Source organism: Rhinopithecus roxellana, chromosome 8, assembly GCF_007565055.1.
Source record: "Rhinopithecus roxellana isolate Shanxi Qingling chromosome 8, ASM756505v1, whole genome shotgun sequence".
In the NCBI taxonomy this organism is placed as follows: Eukaryota; Metazoa; Chordata; class Mammalia; order Primates; family Cercopithecidae; genus Rhinopithecus; species Rhinopithecus roxellana.
The window spans coordinates 42,705,858-42,719,750 of NC_044556.1; the positions used below are offsets into that span (position 1 = coordinate 42,705,858).

General features: G+C 43.3%; 2 protein-coding genes across 3 annotated transcripts in view; one reads left to right on the plus strand and one right to left on the minus strand.

Moving 5' to 3' along the window:
* The window catches only part of SHE (Src homology 2 domain containing E), a 31,959-nt gene that overhangs the window by 12,401 nt on the left and 5,665 nt on the right, over nt 1-13,893 (plus strand). Inside the window, exons 3-6 of one of the 2 annotated variants that reach the window (XM_010364688.2) lie at nt 1,278-1,583; nt 3,625-3,781; nt 4,250-4,369; nt 5,956-7,203. In XM_010364688.2, the coding sequence (XP_010362990.1) occupies nt 1,278-1,583; nt 3,625-3,781; nt 4,250-4,369; nt 5,956-6,142 (770 nt within the window). In that variant the 3' untranslated portion in view covers nt 6,143-7,203. Of the gene's footprint in view, nt 1-1,277; nt 1,584-3,624; nt 3,782-4,249; nt 4,370-5,955; nt 7,204-13,893 lie in introns of those variants that run through there. The other variant, XM_030937205.1, reaches the window with a different exon arrangement.
* The window catches only part of IL6R (interleukin 6 receptor), a 73,836-nt gene continuing 68,389 nt past the window's right edge, over nt 8,447-13,893 (minus strand). Inside the window, exon 10 of the mRNA XM_030937204.1 lies at nt 8,447-9,588. Coding sequence (XP_030793064.1) covers nt 9,510-9,588 — 79 coding nt within the window. The 3' untranslated portion in view covers nt 8,447-9,509. The remainder of the gene's footprint in view (nt 9,589-13,893) is intronic.

A 13,893-nucleotide genomic window follows, 5' to 3' on the forward strand; every position in this document is an offset into this window, starting at 1 on the left:
TTACTAGACACTTAGAATAGTGCTTCACACATGGTAAGTCATCGATAAATGTTAGCTGCTGAGTTGTTATTACTGGTTTTCCTTGTAACACTTCTTTTACTTTGATTTATCCTGGAGTTGTTAGCCCAATACATATTATTTGTAAATGTGTCTGGCTTCCCCCAGTTTATTGAAACTGCATAGGAGTCAAGAATTCTGACTAATGCACGTAAATGCTTTACCTCAGTGTATATGCAGCAGTGCTTTGAATATCCAGACAGTCCCTGACTTACTGTGGTTTGACTTACAATTTTCAACCTTTACAGTGGTGCAAAAGTGATATGCATTCAGTAGAAATTGTACTTTGAGTCGCATATAGCCATTCTGGTGTTTACTTTCAGCATTCAGTAGATTACATGAGATATTGAAAACTTTATTACAAAATAGGCTTTGTGTCAGATGATCATGTCCAGCTGTGGGCTAATGTGTTCGTTTAAGGTGGGCTAGACTAAACCATGATACTGAGTAGATTAGATGTATTAAATGCATTTTTGACTTGCAGTCCATTTTATTACAATTCTTTTATCTGGGCTTCCTGACAAGATATAAAAACTTTGAAGGTGAGCTATACTCAGAGCAGACACCAGAACCTGGAACTTAAGCAGGTCACCCTAAGGCCACTACTTACAAACTGCAAGTGGCACCCCAGAGGTGTGATTGTCTTCAGATGTAATCTCCTACCTTAAAAGTGGATCCCAGCCAGCGTGGTGGCTCACGTCTGTAATCCCAGCACTTTGGAAGGCCGAGGTGGGCAGATCATGAGGACAGATCGAGACCATCCTGCCTAACACAGTGAAACCCCATCTCTACTAAAAATACAAAAAAAGAAAAAAAAAATTAGCCGGGCGTGGTGGCAGGCGCCTGTAGTCCCAGCTGCTTGGGAGGCTGAGGCAGGAGAATGGCCTGAACCCAGGAGGCGGAGGTTGCAGTGAACTGAGATCTCACCAATGCACTCCAGCCTGGGCGACAGAGCAAGACTCCGTCTCAAAGAAAAAAAAAAAAAAGTGGATCCCATTATCTGACTCAGGCAGCTGGAGGGAAGAAGTTGTAGGCACCTTCATTTTGCTTTTGTAACACAGCTGAGAAGTAATCAGCCCATCAGGAAACAATCTTGGAGTTATCTGCCACCTTCAGACAGACAGACAGAGGTGCTGAGGTAATTGGGTTAATGAGGCTTTTATGGCACCTTTTATGGCACCTTTGCTTTCAAGGCATTGTGTATGGTATGTGTTTTTCAGAAATTAGACGACGGGGTTCCAAAGATCCCCTGGTGAAGGCTCTCCAGCTGCTTGACAGTCCCTGTGAACCTGCAGAGGGTGGCCTGAAGTCAGAGACCTTGGCCAAAAGACGGAGTTCCAAGGACCTCCTGGGGAAGCCGCCACAGCTGTACGACACTCCCTACGAGCCTGCAGAAGGGGGGCCCAGGGCAGAGGGGAAGGCATGGCCCCCTGACAGCCGGCTGCCTGAGAACGATGAGCGGCCCGCGGCTGAGTATGAGCAGCCGTGGGAGTGGAAGAAGGAGCAGATCGTGCGGGCTCTGTCAGGTGAGGGCGCCAGGCCAGGCCCGCCCCAGTGTGACTTCAGGCTTCCAGCCACCGCACCGGCCCGGCATTTGTTTTTTAACTTGTGGGTACCTTTATATTCCTTTCTCTTCTCAGTGTCCAGCTGTTTTGGAAATGCCTGAAGTGACCATTGGAAGAACACACCTGGCTGGGCGGGTGGCTTGTGCCTGTAATCCAGGTCACTTTGGGAGGGCAAGGCAGGTGCATCACTTGACCCCAGGAGTTCAAGACCAGCCTGGCCAACATGACGAAACTCCATCTCTACTAAAAAGACAAAAATGAGCTGGGCCTGGTGGCGGGCACCTATAATCCCAGCTACTGGGCAGGCTGAGACAGGAGAATTGCTTGAACCCAAGAGGTGGGGAGGTTGCAGTGAGCCAAGATCACGCCAGTGCACTCCAGCCTGGGCGACAGAGCAAGATTCTGACTCAAAAATAATAGTAATAATAATACAAAAGTATAACCAGGCCAGGCGTGGTGGCTCATGCCTGTAATCCTAGCACTTTGAGAGGCCGAGGTGGGCGGATCACTAGGTCAAGAGATGGAGACCATCCTGCCAACATGGTGAAACCCCATCTCTACTAGAAATACAAAAGTTAGCTGGGTGTTGTGGCGCACACCTGTAGTCCCAGCTACAGCTCGAGAGGCTAAGACAGGAGAATTGCCTGAACCCGGGAGGTGGAGGTTGCAGTGAGCTGAGATCTCCCCACTGAACTCCAGCCTGGGTGACAGAGCGAGACTCTGTCTCAAAAAAAAAAAAAAAAAAAGTATAACCAATTTGAAGGGAGAAGGTAATATATTTGATAGCAAGCAATTGGGTCAGTTTTTGTGTTTTTTCTTGTTTTTTGAGACAGGGTCTCACTCTGTCACCCAGGCTGGAGTGTGTTGGTGTAATCATGGCTCACTGCATTCTCAACCTCCTGAGCTCAGGCAGTCCTCTTACCTCAGCCCCCCTCAAAGAGCTGGGACTACAGGTGTGCACCACCACTCCCGGATTTTTCTTTAATTTTTTAGAGACAGGGTCTTACTATGCTGCCCAGGTGGGTCTTGAACTCCTGAGCTCAAGTGTTCCTCTCACCTCAGCCTCCTAAAGTGCTGGGATTACAGGCAAGAGCTACTGTGCCCAGCCTGGAGTCAGTTTCATTTGAAGTTGAGTCGCCTTCTCCGGTACCTGCTCATCTCTCAGTCCTGTACCAGGTGCTGCCGTTTCATCTCCTTCTGTCCAGCCTAGGTGTCATGGCATCTCAGATGTATTATTTGGTAGTCTCTTTCTGTTTCTGAGTTGTCTTTTATTTTTGCTTTATTATTTCATATTAAAAACTGTTGGTTTGGTTTTATAGGATGGTACACATTCTTGCAAGGATTCATTACCTGTAACTATGTTTAATCTTTTATTCTAAACATAGCGAAATGACAAATAGTTTGACCTTTTTTTTTTTTTTTTTTTTGAGACAGAGTCTCGCTCTGTTGCCAGGCTGGAGTGCAGTGGCGCGATCTCGGCTCACTGCAACCTCTGCCTCCCGGGTTCAAGTGATTCTTCTGCCTCAATCTCCCAATAGTTGGGACTATAGGCACGTACCACCACGCCCAGCTAATTTTTGTAGTTTTAGTAGAGACGAGGTTTCACCAGGTTAGCCAGGATAGTCTTGATCTCTTGACCTTGTGATCCACCTGCTTTGGCCTCCTGAAGTGCTGGGATTACAGGCATGAGCCACTGTGCCTGGCCGCAAAACCACAAGTTTTTTAAAAGTCCATGTTGAAATATATTAAAGTGGTTTCCTCTCATAATCTAAAACTATTTTATACTGATGAATATTTTACAGAAAAAGTGTCTGTATGTGGGATGCTAGCAGTGTGATAAGATATCAAAGACAGCAGGAGCTCAGCTAGCCCCAGGGTACTTTGCAGTATATTATAGTTAAAGGGGGAAAATGCTTCTTTCCTGAGCCAAGGCAAGCAAGGAGGATTTTTTCCTTTGGAGTTTACATGGATCACCCCATGTTAAATGGAGTCTTTCTTTCAGTCCAGTTTGAAGGAGCTGAGCGACCTTCCATCAAGGAGGAGACAGTGAGGCAGCACCACCGGCAGAAGAGCTGGACCCAGAAGATCCTGAAGCCAGCCCTCTCGGACCACAGTGAGGGGGAGAAAGTGGACCCGGGCCTGCCCCTGGAGAAGCAGCCGTGAGTCTCCTCCTCAGACCCTTGTAACAGACAATAGCTGGGAGTTTACTGACAGATTTGTATCGGGGAGCACACTGGCCCATTTCACATGATTATTTTTGTTAATGAATGGTTGCCTGGATGGGGCTTTTAATGAAAACCCATCTTCAAAGCCCAGTGCATTGTGCAAAATGGAAAGTGCACTGCATCTCAACAAGCTCATTGTAAATCTTATTCTTCTGTAGAGAGTGAAAACTGTTGAAATGACACTAGCGCCGTTAACTCACTCTTGTATGATTGATAGGCTTTGTGATCCGGGATCACCCAGATCTGCATTTTGTCTGTTCTGAATGTGAAGTAGGATCTAGTTCAGGCTGTTGCATCTCTGCCAGAAGTTCATTTCAAACAACGCTTTATGGAACGATGCCCAGTCTGGATTTGTATTTTGACACTCATGGTGCCTTCCCCTCTTCCACCCCCATTTTTCAGCTGGTATCATGGTGCCATCAGCCGTGCTGAGGCTGAGAGTCGACTACAGCCCTGCAAAGAAGCTGGTTACCTGGTTCGAAATAGTGAATCAGGGAACAGCAGGTACTCCATTGCCCTAAAGTAAGTAAGCCCCATGGCTTTCCTCATCTCCAAGGGGAAGGAACACTGTGTGACAGTCTTCTAGTCAAAAAAGACATACTGTGAAGGTGGTTCACAGGAGTGTGCATTGCAGAAAACAAGAGGCATTTGTTTGGACAATGGAACATGAGACACTCGGATGAGAATGCAAAATTGGTATTGGGTAAATGCCTCCATTATCTATTATGATAATGAAAGTCTTATTGCATTATCTTTGTGCATTAGTCAATTTGTACCTTATATTACCTAATCTGGAGTAGGTCCTCTCAGTAGAGAAATAATTCCTGATGAAAAGAATTATTTATAACAGGGTAGTACAGTCATTTTTCTTTTATTGCCTAGTATTGGGGACTTTAATAAATAAAGATCCCCATTGATTGTCAAAATGCCAACTGCAATTTTGACACCAGTTTCTTCTGGTAAAGAAGGAAATGCTAACTTGCCTGTTGCTCCCCCTGTCTGATCGTACACAGAAAATTCACTTTTGCCTGGTAGGCCTGGTGGAGTGTGTATCATGGAAATTCTCACTGCTCTGTGAGTTCAGTGGCCCTGTATTGGAGGATCATTGTCAAGAGCTCTAACAGCATTTCCTTCCTGAGGAAGCTGAGCCCCTGCAGCTGAAACAATCAGGCTGGAGAAGAACAGAGTGGGGCGGGGGAGTTGAGCAATATGGCTCAGAAAATGGGATAGGCCACCAGATATACAATACCAGGAATAGCTCGACTATGTTCCTGAAATTGGTGCTTGTGGATTAAATCTTTGAGCTTTCTGTGCCAGCTTTCATTTTATACAACCAGGAATGGTCTTTCCAGATGCGAGGGGAGGAAATGGTTATTATTATTATTTATGTGTCCTTTTTGGGAAAAAAAGGGAAGAAGAACCCTTACATATGTCCTTTTAGCTGTGGTGAGAAGGATGAGTTTTTTTTGTTTTGTTTTGTTTTTGAGGTTGAGTCTGACTGTTGCCTAGGCCAGAATGCGGTGGCATAATCTCGGCTCACTACAACCTTTGCCTCCTGGGTTCAAGTGATTCTCCTGCCTCAGCCTCCCAAGTAGCTGGGATTACAGGTGCCTGCCACCACACCCGGCTGATTTTTTTGTATTTTTTAGTAGAGATGAGGTTTTACCATATTGGCCAGGCTGGTCTTGAACTCCTGACCTCAAGTCATCTGCCCACTTCGGCCTCCCACAGTGCTGGGATTACAGGCCTGAGCCACCATGCCCAGCCGAGGATGAGTTTCTCTCTCACCTTAGTAGCCTCGTGCTTGGGCGTAAGCACGGGTTTTGCAATTTGAGGGCTAGAAGGGACTTGGCATTCTTTTTAATTGTTTTCTTTGTTCCAGTACCTGATGACTCATATGTAATAAGGATAAACCACTCAAGGATTACATGCATTTAGACTGAAATTTCTGAGAGCTCCACTAGAGTGTCAAATGCATTTCTGTGTGTGTAGAACCATTCCGGGAATGGATGAGAACCTATCAACCTAGTGTGAATCTGGCTGCAGTTGTTTCCAGTTGGGAGGGATCCTCTGCCCACTCATTCATGTCTCCTTGATTTTTATTCTAGGACTAGTCAAGGATGTGTCCACATCATAGTGGCTCAGACCAAAGACAACAAATACACACTGAATCAGACAAGCGCTGTGTTTGACAGCATCCCTGAAGTGGTACACTATTATTCCAATGAAAAGTTGCCTTTCAAAGGGGCAGAACACATGACTTTACTCTACCCCGTGCACAGCAAGCTTCACTAAGGTTCAGCCACTGCAAGCCCTGGGCCTCTGGCACCTGCAAGGGCACCATCAGCGCACGACCAGCATCTCAGAGGACAAGGCTGGACTAGCAATTGCTAGAAAATGGGAGTCTTCCTTGAAAAGTCGGAATCTTTTGTTTTGTTTTGTTTTGTTTGAGACAAAGTCTCACTGTGTCGCCTAGGCTGGAGTGCAGTGGTGCAGTCTTGGCTCACTGCAACCTCTGACTGCTGGGTTCAAGCCTTTCTCCTGCCTCAGCCTCCCAAGTAGCTGGGACTATTAAGTGCGCGCCACCACTCTCGGCTAATTTTTTGTTTTGTATTTTTAGTAGAGACGAGGTTTCACCATGTTGGTCAGGCTGGTCCCAAACTCCTGACCTCAAATGATCCACCCACCTCAGCCTCCCAAACTGCTGAGATTACAGGCATGAGCCACCGCACCTGACCAAGTCTTTGGTCTTAAAGTGATTCCATGACACTTTGTTTCTGACCTGTCCCTTGTTTCCTTGCTAAGTAGTTCTACAATAAGAAATCATGATTTGGCTGTTGCCTCCAGCTCTGGAGTTTGGCGTTCTTTTTATGGTGTGACCCTCAGGAAAGTTCAGTCAAGAGTTCAGGAGCATCAGAGTTCTCCAGAAATGTGCCTACTTAATACCTGGAATACCTGGTCTCTAAACAAACCAACAAAAAATCCACGTGGCTTTTTCACACGATGGTGCGGACTGGAAGAGTATGTTATATCGGACTCATTATTGGGGAAATAAATGAGCGGTAGAAAGTGTGAATGATGGGCAAGAAGGTTGTATTTCTCCCTCAGAAGTCGTAATTCAGCTCTAGAGTTCATGGAAATTCACAACTTCAGAGTGTGGCCTAAGGATTATTTTGTTGGTCAGCCTTTCCAAGAAAGTGTGTGTTCTCTCAATCTCTATGGATTTTTCTCGTTTTTTAGCAAATCAATGAGATAAGCATAAATAGGAAGATACCCCAGGTTTAAGTATCACCAATATTGTTAAGCATTAGCATCATTATTAGAATTCTGAATTATAGAATAAAAGGTACAACAAAGATTGCATTTCTGAGTTTTAAAATTCTGGAAATTTGCAAAGCTCCACAACTGTTTTCTTACTGAATTCATTATATATAACTTCTGTGTCTTTTGTTTCATCATCATTGGGCGTTTTAGTTGCTGTGGAATAATTTTTAATTTTTGTCTCTAAAATTAGATTTGCTTTGTGTTTGCAGTAAATTTTTAAAAAATACAACCCTGAAATCTGATTGTACGAACTGGGTCTCTAAAGCCCACAAAGATTCTCTCATTCTGTACTGAACGGGCTGCCTTGTCCTTTTACAGAAGTGTTTGAAAAGACCTGGAGGTTTTCTCTTAAATACCGTTACTTAAGATTCATAGTATTAGGATCTTTATGATTTATCATGAGCTTATATCACCAGTTTATTTACTGTGAAAAGAAACCATGGGAATGGCACACTGTGAGAAGAGTACTATGGTGAATGGCTCCAGAATTGAAATTCAGCAGATGTGTCTGTATTCTGGGGTTGGTCACTTGGGTCTCAAAACCGCCCCATATGCAAATGTACTGACTGTCATCAATCAAAAGTTAACCTTTGTAGCTTATAAATACACACAAAATATTGATTTGGTTAATTTTTTAGGAAAGTATACCCTTCTAGTTATTAGTTGTATTTGACTATAAGATTTAGAGGTTAGTAAATTTTTGCTTCTTTATTCAGATAAGAACTCAGCCAAAAGATTGTGTGATCCTTGATTTTAAAAATGTAAGAGGAACTTTTCCTCACTGGAACACAATGATTTTATTAATAAAGAATGTAGTCTGGGTGTGGGGGCTCATGCCTGTAATCCCAACAATTTGGGAGCCTGAGGCGGGCAGATCACCTGAGGTCAGGAGTTCTGACACCAGCCTGGCCAACATGGCAAAACCCCACCTCTACAAAAAATACAAAAATTAGGCCAGGCACGGTCGCTCACACCTGTAATCCTAGCACTTTGGGAGGCCCAAGCAGGAAGATCATTTGAGGTCAGGAGTTTGAGACCAGCCTGGCCAACATGGTGAAACCCCGTCTCTACTAAAAATACAAAAATTAGCTGGGCATGGTGGTGGGCACCTGTAGTCCCAGCTACTTGGGAGGCTGAGACATGAGAATCACTTGAGGCACGAAAATCACTTGAGCCCAGGAGGTAGAGGTTGTAGTGAGCCAAGATCATGCCACTGCACTCCAGCCTGGGTGACAAGAGCGAAACTCCATCTCGGAAAAAAAAAAAAAAAAAATTAGCCTGGCCTGGTGGTGGATGCCTGTGGTTCCAGCTATTCAGGAGGCTGAGGTAGGTGAATCACCTGAGCCCAGAAGGTCAAGGCTGCAGCGAGCCGTGATCACACCACTGCACTCCAGCCTGAGTGACAGAGTGAGACCCTGTCTCAACAAGCAACCAACCAACCAGAAGGAATGTTTTTTTCAGATACTGATAGAATGTTTTAAATGTGTATTGGTTCATTTACTATATCTTTAGTGTAAGATTTTAAAAGGTTTTTTCAGCATCCATTCAACAAATATTTATTATCTTCTTTATACAAATTATTCATTGTGTTAAACTTATCTTTAGTTTAACATTCTAGAAATGAAACCTTTTTACTTAACCTTATTCTACAAAGGGAATACGGCAGTTATTCTAATTTTAATAAATGCTAAAAGCTTTATACAGTTTTTCTTTGTGCACTAAATGATTTTTGGCCTATACCCAGCAACTGTGATGAATGTATAATGAAGTAACATTTTGAAAACCAGATACATTAAGTATTTATTGAGCTTCTATCATATGCCCAGTATTGTGCTGCTTCTATACTGTTTTCTCTGTGACAAGTCATACTATATTCTTTATAGAATTAAAAGTAGAAGAGAGGCAGAGTTTATATATTGTCCAGTTGCTTTACAGTTGTACAGGAGGTTATAAGAAGAAATACAGTAAATTAGTGGGAAGTGGGAGGTGGGGGGGTTAGTGAGCTACTGTTTTCTTCTTGAGGTTGTGACACAAGCTGACAAAAGCCAGGGAGTTCACAGCTGTGTGGTGGCACAAAGTTCCATATGTTCTAAAAACAATTAGACCCAGCAGGGTGTCCCTAATGGCTTCCTTGTTAAGCCTCCCTGGCCAGCTGATCTGAAGCTCTGTGACATGTTCTCTGAGCTCTGAATGCTTTGGCTTTTTGTCATTTTGTCTTGGGACAAGTATTTTCCTGTAGTCCTCGTTGCTTTGAGTTACTCCATCTCCCAGGATATTCTCTCGTGAGAAGAATGTCTTTTAGTGAATTTGCCTTGAATTTAGCATTCATAGAGCTGTGTCAGTGTTGTTGCTCACACCTCTTTTTAAAAATACTCTGCTTGTGATGACTGGGCAAGTTCATTTGGTTAGTTTCAGGCCTGTAAGAATAGAGAGTAAAGGACCTTGTTATTTACTTTGATACCATAGTTGTATCTATCAGGATGGCCTGCAAACCACTGGCCTTGTGTGTATTTAAGCTAGGAATAAAATAATGGAGAAATGTTAATATGTCTACAAAAAGGTAAATATTGATATACCTACTTTCTGTTGGGGGCAGAAGTGTCATTTCAAGTTATTCAAAGCACTTTCTGAAGCATTTTAGAAAGCCTTTATTCTTTGCTGTTGGAAGTCTCCGTACTTTGCAGAATTGGTATTTGTGTACTAGCCTCTGCCAGAGGATGGGGAGGTGGGCAGGTAGTTGATAGGGCAGCCAGGAGTTTTTGAGGCAGGTGGGAAATTGTCCTATTTTGTTAATTGGATTATGTAACTCTGTTACTAGTCTGTTATTGGCTGTTGTTATTGGATGCATCTTGATACTCAGAAGAACAACTGTGAGGCATTCTTCAGTTGCCTGTCAAGTGGGGTTAGTTTCTATTCTATCAGATGCCCTTTTTCAGTCAAAGGTTAGCTCCTTGTTTCTGCCTCCTTCCAGGGTCCAGGGAGTACAGTGATGTCGCTTTCATTTCCCTTCCCTGCACACCCTTGACACTCAGCAGGATTGCACTGAAACCCTTCTCAGATCTCTCGTTCATTAGTTGTCTCCTATTTTTCCATAACGAGTACTAGTTTGGCCTTATGACCTGTTTAGAATTGCTCTTCTGTATTCTCCCTTCTAATTTTTGTACTCCACCGACTTGGACTTAGATGAACTTGGCCTGCTGTGCAGTGGGCCTTCTCTTCAACTTACCCTCCTTCACCACTGACCCTGTGTGAAGAAAGATGGTGCATTACTGCCATCTAATGGAAAAAGAAAAAACTGCAGTTGGGAAAAGCAGCTGTGCATTTAAGGGTAGGGCTTTCTGATACAGTCCAGAAAGGGGAAAATGATGACACAGCCATTGCCATCTTGAAAAATGCCCTTTCCTGCAGAAAGGGTGCTTTGAAGCCTAATACAACTATCATCACAAGGTCCCTGGACTAGGGCTGGATCATGTAATTTAGAATCTCAAATTGTATTTTAATGAATATGCTGGCAACAGAATCATTGAGACAGGCATCTCATTTTGTCAAGTTCTTAGCCATTCAGTTTGTCAGGGGCTTTAATATTTTAGGTATCAACTAATACATAGTTTCAACTTTTAAAAATATTTGAAGATTGTATGTAATATAGGTGCCTATCTGTAGTGCCTTAGTAATTTATATCAGAAATATTTTATAAAATTTCTGGTTGTATTGCAGTAGCCAATACAGGCTTCATGCCCTCCTGAAGATAGTTTCCTCTGAAATGTAACTTTAAATAAACATTATTCCAAGAAAACTACAGTGGTTTTGCTTAATTCAGTTAGCTCTGAATCACCGTTTCAGATTTGGAATCACCGTTAATGAAATATAGAAACACCATGATGGAACATAACCAGCAGAATTTGATCTTTTCTTTCCTCTTTCACATTTAGAGTCCTTCTATTATGTTTTCTTCCCAAGTAAAATAGTAATACAGGGACGTTTTACTCCCATTTCCTTGGCCCATCTCTTCCTGAGTCGAAAGTTAGTGCACTGGTTCTCATCCCTCACTAGATAGAAGATTTGGGCTCTGCTTCTGTTTTCATCAGTTTGTTATTAATACAAATGCCCCATGGCATCTGTGGGATGCCCTAAGTCTGTTGCAAAGTTCAAAACCCTATTTTAAAAAAGATTCTACCAGGTGATTTGGATACACAGCCAATGGTGGAGAAGCCCCGTTGGAAGCTCCTATTTGGAAATGCACAAATAAATTCACGTGAGGTCCTAGAAGGGCATACTGTAGAGTCTGCTGTCAAAAAGTTTTCCCCTGAAAATTCCTGTTTAGCATGGTATCAGGTTTTTAACTTCCATTAAACATTTATATAAGTTGCCACCAGGTGGAACAAGTGCCTATTGTTTTTTCCCCATCTGGTTTAAGAGAAGAGGCAGTTCACATTAAGCAATGCTGCTGCCAGCCACCACCTGAGCAATTGAGAGTAATGGTTTTCAGAATTCAGATTGAACACATGTTTACAAGCACCCAGGGTTTGGGTGTTGAATGTTGGATTCTGACCCTGTGAAAGGCCAAGATGTAAGTAGTGAGAATAGACTCTCTCCGCACCAGGTGTGCTGCTGGACAAATGCTTTTCATCGTAACAGCGTCTCATTTTAACCTGCCACAACTCAGCCAGGTGGGAAGTTGGTTTTTCACATAAAGACACGGGTGCTTAGAATGATGAAATGACTTGTCCTGGGTCAGTCATAGAGTAAGTGGTAGAGCCCAGATTGCGGCCCAGGTCTCACTCTAGAGTGGCTTTTTTTTTTTTTTTTTTTTTATGGTTTCATTTAAAAACAAAACATACACTGAGCTGTCTATTCATTTTCTTCACTGCACAGCCTGGCCTTGGGAGTGGTGACTCGTGGCCCACGGGGCTGCTCGCTCCACAATGGCCTTGTGGTTCTGGAGGAAACATTGTGAGCAATCTCAGCTCAGTATAATTTGTTGCACATCAGCAGCACTTCACTTCCAGCTCCTTGACCTTGTAGACCAGGAATTTCTGGAAGCCAATGGGCAGTGTGTGCTTCATTATCTTGCTACTCCCGTAACTGATGCTGGCAATACAGGGGAGTATCATTCAGCTTCAACAAGGAAGGGAATCCTGACACAGCCTATAGCATGGATGAACCATGAGACCATTATGCTGAGTGAAACCAGTCAGTCACAAAAAGACATGCTGTATGATTCCACTTACATGAGGTACCCAGTCAAATTCATAGAAAGTAGCGGGGAAAAAGGAAATGGGGAGTTGTTTAATGAGTGCAGAGTTTCTTTTCTTTTCTTTTCTTTTTTTTTTTTTTTTTTGGAGGCAGGCCCTAGCTCTGTCGCCTGTGCTGGAGTGCGGTGGCGCAATCTCAACTCACTGCAACCTCCACCTCCCGGGTTCAAGCAGTTCTACTGCCTCAGCCTCCCAAGCACTAAAGGCATGCACCACAATGGCCAGCTAATTTTTGTATTGTTAGTAGAGACAGGGTTTCACCATGTTGGCCAGGCTAGTCTCAAACTCGTGACCTCATGTGATCCACCTGCCTTGGCCTCCCAAAGTGCTGAGATTATAGGCACGAGCCACCACGCCCAGCCCAGAGTTTCTGCATGAAATAATGAAAAGTCCTGGAGATTGGTTGCACAACAATATGAATGTAGTTATTCATAACACTGCTGAACTGCACACTTAGAAATGGCTAACATAGGCCAAGCGTAGTGGCTCGTGCCTGTAATCCCAGGGCTTTGGGCCAAAGTAGGCGGATCACTTGAGCCCAGGAGTTCGAGACCAGCCCAGGCAACATAGTGAAACCCCATCTCTTATTAAAAAAAAATTAAAATACGTGGTTAAGATGGTAAATTTTATGTTAATGCATTTCTTACCACACACACACACACAGAAATGCCAGTCTATTATCTTACAATGGAAATGCATGTAGCAGAGCAAGGGAAATAGGAATTGCGTTTTCGGTATCCACCTCCATGTCCAGGACAATCCTCTGCTGGGTCTGGCAAGTTGTGTGCATGGACCTAGGCAGCCTTTCCCCTGCTTGAGAGAGGCTCTGCCTGTAGAACTGGGTAGTGTGAAGTCCTTCAGGTCATTTAAGCTCTGATAAACATACCTGGAGGAGATTCAGTCTGAGGCATGAGGTTATCATTTCCAGAATCCACAGGTAGCACCAGAATTACTTCCCCTTTGTGAATCATGTAGTATGAATCACTGTAATATCTTGGTTCAAATTTAAAATGCTTACTACATGACATTTTTAAATGGTTGCCTTCTAATTTATGTGCATAAATAAACGGCTTTACTAATTTGGATTGAGGGAAAGATAAATTATTACTTGATGAGCACATAAAAGCCAATTTGTTGATCAAGCTATCAACCAGCATGTTGGTAAGAAACATTTTACTTAAAAGATAAGAAAGGTGTAGATTATTTCAGATTGTTGTTTTTTTTTTTTTTTTTTTTTTTTGAGATGGTGTGGATTATTTTGGATTGCTTTACTTTTTTTTTTTTTTTTTTTGAGACAGAGTCTTACTCTGTCACCTAGGCTGGAGTGCAGTGATGCAATCTTGGCTCACTGCAACCTCTGCCTCCCAGGTTCAAGCCTCAGCCTCCTGAGTAGGTAGGATTACAGGTGCCCACCACCACACCTGGCTAATTTTTGTATTTTTAGTAGAGACAGAGTTTCACTATGTT